This window comes from Chamaea fasciata, unplaced genomic scaffold (assembly GCF_029207755.1).
Source record: "Chamaea fasciata isolate MVZ Bird 193981 ecotype frontalis unplaced genomic scaffold, bChaFas1.0.hap1 SCAF_14, whole genome shotgun sequence".
Taxonomy (NCBI): Eukaryota; Metazoa; Chordata; class Aves; order Passeriformes; family Sylviidae; genus Chamaea; species Chamaea fasciata.
Genome location: NW_027094099.1, coordinates 2,806,992 through 2,822,117, shown reverse-complemented (window position 1 = coordinate 2,822,117; position 15,126 = coordinate 2,806,992). Strand labels below are relative to the sequence as shown.

Genomic DNA, 15,126 nt, shown 5'->3' with positions numbered 1-15,126 from the left:
CTAGTGAAATATTGATTGGGTTGTGCAAATAAAAGGAGCTTTATCCCATGGTGGATCCTCACAGTGAAGTATTGCAGGGATGCTTTCCATGCAGTGCTTGGCTTTTCCAAGGAAAGCCTTAACCTCAGATGAACTCTATTTAATTTTGCTTCCTTCCTCCAGCTCTGCTTTCCTTAGCAATCCCCAACTCAAAAAAGGGCCTTAAGCCCAGGTCTTACCCATCTAATTGCCAGCACAGACCTACAAGGGAACCCACTCTATCAAATTATTAAAAACCTGCTGTCCCAGAAAACTCCAAGGTACCAGGCATGCTGGGAGACAAGCCAGAGGCATGGGACCAAGCAGGAAATTAAACACGTGACACAGGAGAAAGCAAAACAAGGGAGATGCCCCCGTCACACAAGAGGAAAAACCACCCTGTGTGAGCAGGACATAGCTATGGAAAGGTCTGGTGGGGAATGTAAGGGATTGTCCCTCACGAGAGCAGTGTAGAGAGAGCAGGATCAACAGGAAAAAAAAAACCATTTTGTAAAAAAAACCCTCAAGAAACCTGCTGTCAAAGGTTAGAATAGCACCAGCACAAAGCTGGGGACTGATGGGAAAAGAAAAAGAGCTGGGAAGACATGGAAGGGTTTCAGTGGGGCTGGGGAGAGATGGAGGGAGATGCTCTCCAATGTTGAACGAGGCTGTGAGGTTCCAGTGAAGCTCTTGGGGGTGAGGAGGTGAAAAAGTTGTGGGGAGACTAGGCACCAGGAGATCACAGGTTTGGGTCTAAATGGGATTGTGGGAATTTAATGAGGTTAGTGACAATTAATAGGGGGCTCATGGCGAGGGGGGGAAAGCAGGGAGAGGACTGAGGGTCACCTAGAGATAGAGAAGCTGGGGTCCATCAGGAAAGGAGTCAAAGAGAGCCAGATGGTGTTGCCATGAGCTCAGCACTTACACAGCACTGCACCTTTATTTTCCAGCTGTGTAAAATGACAAAGTCTACCTAATGGGAAGGTGAGCCAGGAGCCAAGGACAGGCACAGCCTTACCAGGTGGGTGTACCTCCACAGCCAGGCTGACAGAGCACAGGGGTGGACCAACAGCTCATGTATCACCCAGGCACTAAGTAAAGTCCAACATCAATCTAGGAATACCTAGGAGCAGGTATACTCACAGGAGAGATCAGGAAGAATTGGTTGCCTGGACCTCAGACTGAATGGAGTTTATGGAGTTCATGAGTGGAGGTCCAAGGAGAGGCTGACTGGGGCAATTAAAGCCTGTTGGTTCCCTCAGGCTCACGGTAAAACTCCCTTGTTTTCCCTACAGAGGTGGCAGGACCCAAATTGAACACAATGGCACATGCCAGGCTGCTTCCTCACTATTTTTCCAGAATTTTGTGGCCCTTCTTTATCTCTGTCCTCATCACAAAGCAGGAAGTGAGAACACCTGTATTCCAGCCTGTCTCAGACCTCTGGGAAAGTGGCCCCTGTCATTCCTTGCATTCAAGTTTCCTGTTGCCAGTCTACATAAAGCCTCTGTGCTTTTCCGTGTGCAAACTTCTGGAGCACCAGCTGTTGCCACCATTTTCTGACTATCTTTGATTGATTCCAGTGTCTCTGCACTTGTCCTCAAGTAGTTTCACTGCATTAAAATTCCAGTGGAAGGAAAAACACCCCAAACAAGCCAGTTTGTTGCTGTCTTGCATCAGGCAATGTCAGGACTGCGCTTTCCAGCACATGAGACAGAACTGTGGGAGTGCCCTGGCTTGAGGCGAATTCTCATTTCAGCCTGGGGAGGGTGGCATGTTTGCCAGCTTATGTAAAGCATTGTGATCAGAGCTTTCAGTCCAAATATTCCGGCCTTTCTACAGATTCAGTTGCTGATGCTATTTTAGGGGACCTGATGTCTCTGGGGGATGACTCATTGAAGTTCATCTGTAGCTGGCCGGCATTAATCCAGACTAACAGTCTGATTTTCAAATGTTTCTTTACATGACAAAACTGCTTAAGCGTGTGTTTAACTGTGGAGCTTGGCTGAACCTGGTTTACACTCTCTCCTGTGGTGGCCACAAAGCCTCAGCAGCCAGAAGCTGCCGAGGTTCTTCAGTAGCCCGTCAACAGACCAGCTCGTGGGCTCAGAGCGTCTCTGCAGGGTGATAAACCACCTGGGAGGCCTTTTCCAAGCTAGTTCAGTTCCTTTTCCAAGGAACACGCAGGGGCTGAACCTGAGGCAGGGCTGTACTGGCTCAGGTGAGACCCATGGTAGGAGTACCTACAAACCCCTCTTGTCATATCTGATGCAAAAGCTGGGACTTGCTGGGGAACTGCAAAAAACTGCTGCGCCAGGACATTGCTGGATTACCTGCTTGCTACAATGAATTTGGTAGCAATCCAAATTAATTATTCTAATATAAATTGTTATAAAGCCTTGCTAGTGTCACATTTGAGTCTATCTGGTTTGTTTGCCTTTGGGGCATGAAGGTGGCCTTTGGGCTATCAGTGCAGTTGTACCATAGCATTTTTAAAAGATATAAATCCATTTATTGTGCTGCCTAATTCCCTATAATGGTGGCTGCTTCTTCATTTAAGCAGGAGAGTGCTTTGCACACAGATTCTTCCTCTGATGAGAAGCATCTGAGCCAGTGAAGTGGGAATGGAGAAAGCCATTCATGAACACCTTCACAGGGCATGAGTTTTTTATTTGCTTTGCTCTTTGAGCCAACGCTATGTAGGAAGATTGTTTCTGAATGAAGCAACTCCCAGCTCAAGGGACCTGCTGGTGGTGTGGCTGGAAGAGGGCTTTGGAAAACACAGATCATCTCCTGGAAATACCTAAATACCTCTAACTTGAATTTTGGCATCTCAGAGGCTTTCTGGGCAAAACTACCGTTTCCATTTGCTTGCTTACCTTCACTTTAATCCTTGGTAAAATAAGGATGGGATTTGGACTGCAAGCACAAAGGTTGCAGGGTTGAAGTGTCCTTAGTTGTGGTGGTGATCTGGAGGGAATGTGGTCAGCATGTGCCAGGTCTTTTCAGGTGTGGATCCTCCTGTTGCGCATGTTCATATTTCAGGGGTGATGTAGCTCATCATCAAGCAGAGGGGTGCTCACATTTAAACACCCAGCAGGAGCCCCCAGAGACATTTGGTGGAGCTTTAGCACATGCACAAAGAAGATCCTAAACATGAGATGCTCAATCCACAACCAGAGTATTTTCACGCTCTAACAACTTAGCCCATGAGGAGCACTGATGTTTTGGGGGGGCCAAAGGAGGCTTGGCAGGATGCTTTTGGAGCCACAAGGATGCATTCCAGTGCTTTTCAAAGCACAGGATAACTCATTTCCACATCCCTACCTTCCCACCCAGACCACCACTTTTCAATGCTGCCATTGAAATGGTTTAGCAGGTGCACGTGCTGAATGAATTTCTCCGCAAAGGTTGGGTTTAACAGAAGGCACCTCTTCAGCTGGGAGAGCACACATGAGGGAAGTGAGGCCTGGGAGACTTGGAGTGAGCAGGCAGCAGTAAGGAGAAATATTTCAACAGTTATGAGCTTGAGAGTGGAGTTAAAAGCAAAAGCTTGAAGTGAGATGTGTTAATCAGTGTGGAGGATTTGGGGTCCTGACTTGAGCTCAGCCTGGTGGTGTTTCCACTGTTGATGTTATCACAGAGCCTTTTTTCTTCTGGGTTATCTCCAGCTTGCACAGCTTTGGGGTGGTGATCCAAGGGGCTGCTCAGCCCATGCTTATGGTTGAGGTTGTTAAGGAGTGTGCAGACATGCAAAATCAAACCCTAGGCATTGAGAAACCTTCTGGATTTCCTTTCTCCCAGTGTGGGAGCTCTGTATGTCTCTGGTGATGGAGAAGAAAGGCTTTTTACAGAGATCCTGCCTGCCTCAAGGAATGCAGAAGCAGGAAAGAGTCTGGGTGGGATGTGAGGTTCACCCCGAATCTGCAGGCGGTTTGTGGTGTGGGGCACCAGCACTTTCACAGCATTTTGGTATCACGAATCAGGGCTTGTCACGAGGAGATGCTGCAAGTTCTTGTGGAGGCTGAATACATGTGGCTGCTGTCCCTGGCTGCTCCCAGTCATGGCTGTGGGACCGAGCTGGAATCAATCAGAACCTGTGGATGTGCCGTGACATACTCCCTGTACCCAGAGGCGATGCTCCCATAAATCCTGTAAGCATGTGCTTAACTTTGGGGAGCAAGGTGATTGCAAGGCAATATTTTATTCTTGTCAGCTTCAGTGTTAACAGTTACCAGAATCACTTGGGTAATTAAGCTCTTGCACGAATAAAGTGAAAAAGCACCAGGTGTCTATGGAGATCTAAATCATTTTTCAGAGTGGGCAGGGGAGCAGTTTTTTGCTTTCCTCAGTAGCTGGAGTCCTAAAATTCCCAGAGACAGTGCAGATCCCCTCTGAATGAGCTAAAGGCAGCAGCTCTGCTTTCCTTAGGTACCTTTTGCCAACTACCTACAAGAAGCTGGTGGGTGACCAGGGCTTTGTAACTTGACCATTGGTTGAAAAGTTCAAAATAAAGAAAGGCCTTTTGCAAAAGGCATGGCTAAAATTTTATTCCAAAGTGTATTTTTGAGATGTGTTAGTGTAACTGTTGCTGGAGTAACCGGCTGCAAAGTGTTGATCCCTGTCTTGCAGTTGGGAAAGATAAGGCTGGGACTGTAGAAGGTGAACTGGTTTCCTTTATCTGTGGGATGTCATTGGGAAGATCCCATCACTGTTTATAAATATTTATTACTGGGATCATAGAACCATCATAGAATCATAGCATGGTTTGGGTAGGAAGGTAGGTCCCTGCCTCTAAAGATCATCTTGTTACACCCCCTGCCATGGACAAAGACACCTTCCACTAGGCCAGGCTGCTCCAAATCCCATCCAGCCTGGCCTTGGACACTTCCAGGGGCAGCCACAGCTGAGCACCCTGTGCCAGGGCCTCACCACCCTCACAGGGAAGAATTTCACCCCAGTATCCCATCTAACCCTGCCCCTGGCAGTGGGAAGTCACTGCCTGTGTCCTGTCCCTCCATCCCTTGTCCCAAGTCCCTCTCCAGCTCTCCTGGAGCCCCTCTAGGCACTGACAGGGGCTCAGAGCTCTCCCTGGAGCCTTGTCTTGTCCAGGTGAACACCCCAGCTCTCCCAGCCTGGCTCCAGAACCTCCTCTCTATGTACTTTGTGCGAGGTTCTGGGCTGAACTCTGTAGCCTTGGCCAGGGCCAGGACAGGGCTGCGAGGAGGTTCTCAGAGCACCTGGAGATGGCCAGTCCCTGCTCCCAGGAATAGCTGCTTCCCAAACGTGCTCCTGTGTCTGTCCTGGAGGGGAAGGTCACCTCAGCCAAGGGTTTTTGTGTCCAAAGCTGCCAAAATCCAATAAAGCCAAACCCCGCTGTTTGGTCAGTGCCTTTCTTGGGGTGCCATGGGCAGATGAGCAGCCCCAAAATGGCTTGTGGCTTGTCATTGTTGGCCAGGAGCTGGGCATGTCACCAGCTGGGCAGGACTAGCTCAGAGTCCCAGGGGGTGACACACAGTCCCCCTTGGGGATGAAGCGTGGGGTGAGGACCTGGAGCAACCGCCTGAGCCCACACATGATGTGAGGTGGGACCAGCCTGGCAGATGTCTAGATGGTGCATCTGGAGCTGAACCAAGTCAGGGCTACTTATATTTATGTAGGGCAGGATGATTACAGCTCCAGCCTTTGCAATTCCCCCTAAGCTGGGTAATTAGAGAACTGACTTTATTGACTAGGTAACATGGCATGAGGTGCATGCCCAGTCCACACCCCCTGTGTGCTCCTGACCTGGGCAGAGCAGAGCTCAGGGAGCTGCCTGTGTGTCTGAAGATGCAGCTGGATACCCACTGAGGGTTCTAGAGACATCTACCAGGCCACGGACACTTAATCTCCCTGGATCCCTGAGGGCACCTGCACGTGTAAACCCTGTCGCTGTGTTCCAGCCCCCTTTTGGATGCAGCTTCTAATTTTCTTTCTGTTTCACAAGGGATTTATATGAGGCAAAAGCAGGAAGCAGGATGCTGCTGCATCTGATGACTCCTGTCCCAAAGAGCTGATGAAATTTGTCACACCTACACCACATACTGCCCTGATGAGTCTCATCTTCTTCCGGGCAGAGTGGGTGAATAACATCACCACATCCGAATGGCCCCATTTCACCCCGGGAAGAAATTATTCCCCAGGGCATGAGGAAGTGGAAGGTGAGCACCAGTGGGAGAAGGTGGCCCTGGAGCCCTCCTGGGCTGTGCCAGGCTGTCACGTCCATGGTGAACAGTGGCAGAGAGGAGGGAGCAGCTGGTTCTCCTCTGGGCCAGACTGCAGCCTTGTTTCCAAGCCAACCGGAATTCCGTGAGCTCCCCAAACGGCTGCAGACAATGAGCCCAGCGAGCCTCCTCCATATCAGGCTGAGCACAGCTGATGCTGGAGGCAGGGAAAGCTGAGACAAAGGGTGCTCAGCGCCTGCAGCGCCTCAGCGTCCATCCTGCCCTTTGCTGGCAGCTCAGTGTTCAGGTGAGAGGCTCTGGCAGGGATGAGACCACCTGGGAATGGCATTCCTGAACTGCCCAGGGCACTTGTCAACTCCAGGAGGTAAGAAAGGCTATCCCTGTTCTGTGGATGAAACCACTCGTATGTTCTTCTCGCTGCAAAATGCCAAATTAGCAGAAAAAATGGAATCAAGCCTGGCACCAGTGAAAACCCAGGTAGTACCATCTTCATGGACCAGAAGGCAACGCTGGAGCTTGGAGATGCCACCTGGCACAGTCAGGGTCCTCCCAGGGACGGTGGACTCATGTTTATCCCATGGAATGATTAGGAATTTCTGCCTGGAGGGTCTCAGTGCAATTTTATTCTGATTTTGAGGCAGTGCAACCTATTTTCCTATAACTTTCCCTCACATTTGCGTCACATTGTCCTCACAAGCCACTTGCCACAGGCCCCACACCACTCAATTTAACGGTGGCAGTGGGAGTCTTCTCCACACTTGACCCACAGCACACTTCAGGAGGGCTCCATGCCCCAGCTCCACCTTATGTCCCATCACCGGGTTGGCAGAAGGACAAGCTGGTAACTCCCCCAAACCTTCTGCTCCCCAACACTCGCAGTTTCATCAGGAAATGTAGGGACAGGACAGAGTAATGGGTACAAACTGAAAAAGGGAAAATTTAAGTTACATATTGGGAAGAAATCTCTCCCTGTGAGGGTGGGGAGGCCCTGGCACAGGGTGTCCAGAGCAGCTGTGGCTGCCCCTGGATCCCTGGAATTGTCCAAGGCCAGGTTGGATGGGGCTTGGAGCAGCCTGGCCTAGTGGAAGGTGTCCCTGCCCAAAGCAGGGGGTGTAATGAGATGAGTTTAAGGTCTAGTCCAACCACTTAATATGGTGTAGCACCAGGAGCAACTGAGGGAGCTGGAGGGGTTCAGCCTGAAAAAAGGACGCTCAAGGGGGACCTTCTGTCTCTGCACAATTCCCTGACAGGAGGGGGCAGCCAGGGAAGGTCAGGCTCTGCTCCCAGGGGACAAGGGACAGGACAAGAGGAGACATCCTTAAGCTGTGCCAGGGGAGGCTCGGGTTGGACATCAGGGGAATTTCTTCATGGAAAGGGTTGTCAGGCATTGGATGGGGAGGTGGTGGAGTCCCCATCCGTGGAGGTGTTCAAGGAAGTGGCACTCAGTGCTCTGGTCTGCTTGACAGGACGGTGTTGGGTCTCCGGTTGGACTCGATGGTCTCGGAGGTCTTTTCTACCCCAGCGGTGCAGTGATTCCGCGGCGGTTCCCTGCCGCACCCACCCTGGCGCTGCGCCACACTCAACATGGCGGCGCCGGCATGAGGCGGGCGGGGGCTGGGTGGGGGCGTGTCGCGCACCCAAGATGGCGGCGGCGGCGGGCGGGGTGAGATGGCGGCGGGCGCGCAGGCGCGGGCGGGCGGCGGTGACGCGCGGGGCGCGCGGTGACGGAGCGCGGCGGCCGCGGCCCTTTGTTGGCGGCGGTTGAGGCGCGGCGGGGCCGGGCCGGGCCGGGGCCAACGGCGGCGGCGGCGGGGCCGGGCGTGGGGAGGCCGCGGGAGCCGCCGCCGCTCCCTCAGCGCCTCGCCATGGACTCGGACGAGGGGTACAACTACGAGTTCGACGAGGACGAGGAGTGCAGCGAGGACAGCGGCGCGGAGGAGGACGAGGAGGACGAGGAGGAAGACGAGCCCGACGATAATCTGGACCTGGGCGAAGTGGAGCTCGTAGAGCCCGTCCGCGTCGGCGGGGAGCGCGACGGGCTGTTGGGCAGCGAGACGGGCGGGCTGGGCCCCGGCGGTGGCGGCGGCGGCCTGGGCGGCGGGCCGGGCCCCGGCGGCGGCCCCGAGCAGGAGGAGGATTATCGCTACGAGGTGCTGACGGCTGAGCAGATCCTGCAGCACATGGTGGAGTGCATCCGCGAGGTCAACGAGGTCATCCAGGTGCGGCTCCCCGGCACCGGGACTGGGGGGGACACACGGGGGAAGGGGCGTGGGGGGTGGCGGGACGGGCCGGCGGCCTCCCGAGGGGCACCGGATCCGGCCCGTCCGCGGGCCAGGGCCTCAGGCACACTCGTCGGTCTCCCCGGGGCTGGAGGGGGCTCCTCAGTACCCCCCGGGGCTGGAGGGGGCTCAGCTCGGTATCCCCCGCCGCTGGAGGGGCGGGGGGGACGGCTCCTCTCGGTACACCCGGGGGGTGGAGAGGGCTCCTCGCCACCCCGTTCTCCCGGGAGGCGTCTCGGGCCCGGCCAGGATCTCGCTTCCTGCTGTGGAAGCGTCGGGAACGAGGCCTTTGGCACTGAAAAGGACTCTTCTTTCTTTGTGTGGTTGCGAGCTGGGGGCTGTAATCTATGTCTTTTTCTTCATTCCCCTCCGTCCTCATGGTGTTTGGCGGGTAGTAGCTCCTCCAGCTCCTTCGGTAACCCGCGGAGTCCATGGGAAGCCCTGGAATTCCAGGAGAGGCACCGCTCTGGTTTTGTTGCCGTCTCCCTTCCCTCCCCCCCCGCCACACACAGAGGTTGAACCTTGTGTTTATTTCCAGCACAGACCAGGAGGGTTACGGGCAATCCCTTCACAACCGTAACTTTTTTTACCCTCAGTTTTTAAGCGTGTCCCTCTAAAACTGAAATAGAGTTCGAAGTAACATTTACCTTCCTTAGATCAAAGTATCTAAGTCTTATCTCTTGCCTCCTGAGTTTTTTAGGAAAAAAAATCAAGCCGCTGAAACGATTTAGCATCCCTTTCTAAATGTTCGTGGCAGGGTTTGGCTCCAGCTTACCATGAAGTTTGTGATGCAGTTCACTTTTCTTCAGGTGATGGGTTTTCTTTCGTCCCGTCTACTTACCACTACTGAGACTCACTAGGAAGTGCTACCCTTTTCCAGTATGCCAACGGGAATAGCGTGAGAGATCTGTGGATATTAAATATTGAGGGACCTAGTGCCCAGAAAGCAGTTACTTCGCTGATTGTGTGTGTGCTTTATAATCCAGTGCCCAGAAAGCAGTTATCGCTGGTTGTGTGTAAACCTCTTTAAACACGAGATGCCTCAGTGAATGTTTTTTTCTCCAGCTGTCCTGTGCTCTGCAGTGGCTGTAACAGCAGCTTTGAAATGTTGCTTTATGTGCTATAAGTCCCCTGTAGTTTATATGGAACTTGGTGCAAACGGCGGTAAAAGTATTTGCGTGCTAAATTAGTAAATGGCATTCCTTGAGTCAAATTAAAGTTTATAACTTTAATGATAGCATTGCCCATGTAAAGCTGAATAAAGGAGTCTGCCCGGATTAGCTGATTATCCTGCAGTTAAAGAAGATCTCGTGGTTAAACAGGGATGTTTCTTTGCTCCCAGTTATTGATCCTGATGTAGGGAGGGAAACAGTTGGCAGGCAGACATGCAAACAGTTGGGAAGTTCAGCATTCTGCTCTTTCACGTAGCCATTAAAATAGTGAGTCTGTGTTTTATGATTGAGATTGCAAAAGTCATGGCCCAGCCTGTTTGTATTGAACGGTTTCTGACATATTCCTTATCTTTGCATAAGACAAGTGGTGGAAAAGTCGCTGCCAGTGAGGAGTTGTGACTGTTCCTGCTCCTGCATTTTCCATACTCGGCTGGTGGACTTACCTGCATGTTCTTTGTGAGCTAATTTGTTAGAGAAGGTCCTGATTGCTGGTCTGAGTGGATTTGCCCCCCTCTTACACGGCCCTGAGGCTGTTTTAATTGTGTGCTCGACCTGTGAGTTGCAGAACTAGTGAACAGAAATGGGTTGAGGTGACGAGCCCCTCGTCCTGCCCCTGTGCTGGGCTCTGCAGAACCACCCCCCAGACCTTCCTGTGGCTGCTCTCCTGCTCCAGTTGCTGCCTGGCGTTTACAGTACTTCCTGCTGGTTTAGCAGAGCAGGGTGCACAAAGTTCAGGATGCCTTGGCTAGACTGGGGACCCAAAACCAACTTAGGCCCTGGGATGCATCAGAAAAGGGTAGGAAAACACTCAGTTGCAGTGGATGGCTGCTACATGCCAGCTTCCTGCCATCAGATTTCTGGGCTGTTCTGAGGTAAGTGGCCCGACTTCGGCTGATGCTTCAGGGTTTGCTCATCCCCACTCCTGTGGCTGCTGGTGAAATCTTCCAGCGCTCTGTTCTGTTTATTTCCTTGCATTTGGCGCCCAACCAGGATTGCTGCTGCTGCTTTTCTGGTTCAGTAAACCTTTTCTGGAGTCACATTGGCTCGGGATCCTGCTGCGGATCCTCAGTTGCTGAGCTGTGATTCACTTGTTCCAATCAAGTACTGGATGGCTTTGGTCCCTGTGTGTCTGCCGTGGGTTCTTGGTAGCAAAAAGTGATGGTTGTGGTTTCATTTTTGAGTGCTTTGAACTTGCTTGTGCAAGGGAGATGTAATGTACACCCTGCAAACTTCAGCTGTAGGTCTTGCGCTCTCTAATGAGTGATTTTTTTGATGATCAAGTGTAAGGTATAAATGGGATTTTGTTTTGCAGCTGCAGTGAAATGAAAATGGAGCAGGGAGCCACAGACTATTTGCAAGGAGGTATTTGAGCCATGGCAGGTATAACTCTGTATTAAAGCACTCCATTTGAGCAGTTATTAGCTGACAGGGCTATAGTTGAAGGGACTAAATTAAATTTTTTCTCCCATCCATTTGGTCATTTTCAAATACAAGCCGTGTGAGAAAAAACATGAACTTTTTAGGGCAGGGATTTGATGTGACAGAGACTTTGCAGAAGTAGGAGCTGACTTGTGGCTAAGTTGCAGCTCACAGAGCCCATGATTCTCCCTGTAGCGTGCAAGGGGCTTTTGGAGACATCTGCTCAGTGCCAAACTCTGCTATCACTTGGCCTCCCTAAGACCACTGAACCTGCAGTGAGCCAGGCAGGTTTCAGAATGTTTTACACTCGCTCTTTCTTGTCTGAGCATAAGCAGGATTCCAGGTGTTTGATGGTGTTTTTTGTACAGTATTTGGCACTTATGCTCACAATCTGATTTGTCTCTGTGTGTAGCAGGACAAGAATTCCCCTTGCTCTCCAAATGCAAAAATAGGGGTATGAATAACCCCTCAACCTTGTGTGGTTGGTTGGCTGAGACTTGTAAACCTCAGAGTATTCCTCCCATCCTCTCCCCGTGATTAGGTGGGGCAGGGAGCCATTTGCCATGGTATTTGGAATTTCAGTTGTCTAAGTAAACAGGCGGATTTCTGGTGGTTTTCCAGCTGCTGGCAGAATAAGTTAGCAAGGGACTGTAAAAACCTAGACACAGAGGTGCTGTGGAACAAAAGGCTTCCTCCTCCCAAAGGCATTCTTCCAGTGTTGAATGTCTTCCCCATATTCTTCCACTCTGAACTTTTGTCCAAATAATCCACTGCCTCTTCTTTTTAATTTTTTTAAAAATCAGATTGCTATTTCCATTTTTGCTCTAGATTTTTTTTTCTGAAAATAAACTTGGAAAGTGTTTAGAATGGCATATTTATTTCTGCTCTGAGAAGAGCACATGATGTGTCTCTGTAGCCTGGCTTGGCCCAGTGTTCTCCTTGCTTTGTTGCAACCTTGTGCGATTCCAGTATTTCCAGGTGGGATTAATTTCCTCTTTTTGCCTGCCTTTTTCTGGAGCATTCCAATGACACTGTTGTGATGTCACCGACCATATTCATTCTTCCTGGACTTTGTAATGGTGAGGTATTGAAAATACCGGGATGAAGCTCTGAGGTGGCAGAAAAAGGAGCTGAGCCTCTTGTTTTCTTTCCCCACCCCACAGCAAGGATCAGGATCCAGGATGTGTCTGGATGTTGTGCCTGGCCTGCTGGGTGATTGGGAGCATGTTGAGTTTTAAACCTGAGCTTTCTTTGGAAGGACGTGGCATTCTTGGATTCAACAAAACTTAGTCTAGCTGAAAAATACCTTTTCTTTTGATTAAAGGCTTTAAATTAGATTTTTTAAAGCAGACCAGGTCAGGTGTGACATCGGAGCATTCACAGCAAGTCCAGGTTTCTCATTTAATGATGGAGCTGGATAACTTTTTTGGAAGCAAGGTTAGGTCCTTGCTGGTAGAAGCTTTGCCATTAAAATAAGCCGAAACCCCAGACCACTCCAAAGCTAAACCCCCATATTTGTTGAGGAATGGCTTTTCCCAGAGGCTCCTGGACTTCCACAGCCCTGGTTAAGTAGAGCTCTGTCACGACAACTGCAAACCCATTGTTACGGGAGGGGTCTTGTTAAACAGTGGCTTCACTTGCTTGGACAAAACATCCTGATTTCCAGGCAGAACTTAGGAAATCTTCCCAACGCTGGTGTAATTCAGCATACTGTGGGCAGTGCATTCCAAAGGTATTGTCCAAAACAGGGATGACTTGCCAGTGAGCAACAGGAATTGCTGCTTGTTGCACAGGGTAGTGCTTAAAACTGTATTTAATGCCAGAGATGACATCTTGGAAATTGGGAGTGCATGGAGCTGCCTGACAAGCATTAGGTGGGAGTCTGTGGGTGGAAGCACTCGAGGCTGGTGCTGCTTCCATCCGGGTCCTCTCGCAGCACGAAGTGCATTAGCAAACCTCCTTGTGTGGTTACTTCTTTGATAATGAAATTCATGTCAGGGGCCTAAATGTTATGACGCTGGAAGGAAATGTTATGTTAAACCCCATGCTTCTGTCACGTGGTGTTTATAAGGTGTTTCATTATAGTAGGAATGCATTTAATATTTCCAAGGAATGGAATAAACTTCATTGTGACAGAGCATTGCTGGAATCTCGTGTAAACAATCACACCAAGCCTTTGGGAAATGACATGGTGTCTGTTCCTTACTGCCAAGACGTGTCATTCTGAGTATAGTAGAATTTTTTAAAATATTACTTTAAATTTCAGCCTTACCAGGTAGAAGTCTTGTTAAGTCTCCAGAGAAATTTCAACTTTGTGCTTAAATATGACCCTTTGCTTTGTGCTTTATGTTTCTGTTAGGCCAGATGCAAATCTCATGGTTGGCCACGCGTGGAAACATTTGATGCTGGTTACTATTGTCTCAATGTAGTTTTCCCAAAATCACAGCAAGGCAGCCTTTTTCTCAGAGGTCTTGGGGTGCACATGGGGACCAGGGTGTTTTGGGATGTTTCTAAATGAAATTGAAAACACTCATTGTTTTATAGCTACTTTTAAATGTTTGTTTCTGGATAGCTAAAACTAAATAGTAAATACAGTTGTTGCTATTCCCCCGGGGTTTAATTTCAGTGAGCAGGACCATTCCTGCTGTGCAAAGTAGAAGGGTTGTTTCCGCTATAAATTGGAAGGTGTGCCATGAAGTCGGAGTTGAGACTGCAGCTGATGCGAAACGAGCTATTTCTGGGTGTTTAAGCATCATTAAAAACAAAAACACAGATTCCCCTTTCATACTTGTCCCTCTGACCCCTTAGTTTTAACCTCGCATGAGTTCCTGATAGCAAATAAACCCTGAAGCTCCGATGCCCTTTGGAAACGTAGGGCAGTCCCGTGTTTGGAAACGTGGCAGTGCAGGTGTTTGGCACCTGTTAAATGGTTTTCAGTTTTCTATTTCTAAACTAATTTCTCTTCCCCTTTACTCCATTAATGAGACAAACAAAAATGTGGTTCTGCTGTTGGTGTCAGGTGTGGTAGTTGAAGAAAGTGATGGTTGATCCCCACATTGTGCTTGTTTTAACAGCGAGTCAGTGTTTTCATCCAGAATTTCTTTGTAGCAGTCTTTTTTTTTTCTGGAGGAGGTAGCAACTCATTCCTCTGCTTAGGAAAGCTGGTTAACTGGGAAAAGAATCTGGAATTTGTCAGTAACTCTGAAGGCTGGAAGTCCTCTTCACATGGCTCAGTCCTGAACTCACCTGTTCAGGGTCCTGCAGATTCCTGGTACTTCTGAAATTTTCGGGGTCTGAGTGTTGTAAGTGATGTTTTCTCTTCGTGGCTGGCTATGCTGGATCCCTGACAGCCACAAAGGATGTTTGGAGGCTGTTGGGTGTATACAAGCACATAATGCTGCTGAATTTCATCAAGTCATTTAGTAGCTGCAGCAACTGCAAGGGATTTGCAGCCTCGTTTATTGTAAAACACCTTGGGAGGGTTCATAGCTGCTCAGTAATGCCAAATGGTGCATTTGAGCACAGCCCAGAATACAGATGCCTGGTGTTTGGGAGAGGGCTGCTGGCTTTGTGTGGGATGTTGGTGCAGGAGGCTCTGAGGGGACAAGGCAGTCAGCTGGAGAAAAATCATTAGTAATTTGATAATGGAAGTGCTGATAATATTTAAGAATCTTCACCATCCCGGGTGTTTGGTGTTGGGAGTGTTGGAAACCCTGAGCTTGGCCTTGCCTTGCTCTTAGCTTTTGATCCTGAGCTGTGATGAAAACACTGTTTAAGGAAATGCTTTGAAAACTGCCACCCAGACCTTCCCTCAGTAGCGGTTTCAGGTGTGAGTTTATACTTCACAAGTCTGTTCCTTTCCTGAATTTGGAATGCCCACGTAAGCTCTGAGGCTCTTGCAGGAGTGATCCCTTGTTTAGGTGGTGTAGCAGTGCTAGGTCGTTATCTCTGGTACTCAGAGCAGCTCACTGTGGTGAGGGTGTGAACCACTGTACATACACAACACTGAAACAGAAC

General features: G+C 49.9%; 1 protein-coding gene across 1 annotated transcript in view; it reads left to right on the top strand.

Annotated features, from left to right (window-relative positions):
* Positions 1-7,968: 7,968 nt before the first annotated feature.
* The window catches only part of ARIH1 (ariadne RBR E3 ubiquitin protein ligase 1), a 49,004-nt gene continuing 41,846 nt past the window's right edge, over positions 7,969-15,126 (top strand). Inside the window, exon 1 of the mRNA XM_066196093.1 lies at positions 7,969-8,458. Coding sequence (XP_066052190.1) covers positions 8,105-8,458 — 354 coding nt within the window. The 5' untranslated portion in view covers positions 7,969-8,104. The remainder of the gene's footprint in view (positions 8,459-15,126) is intronic.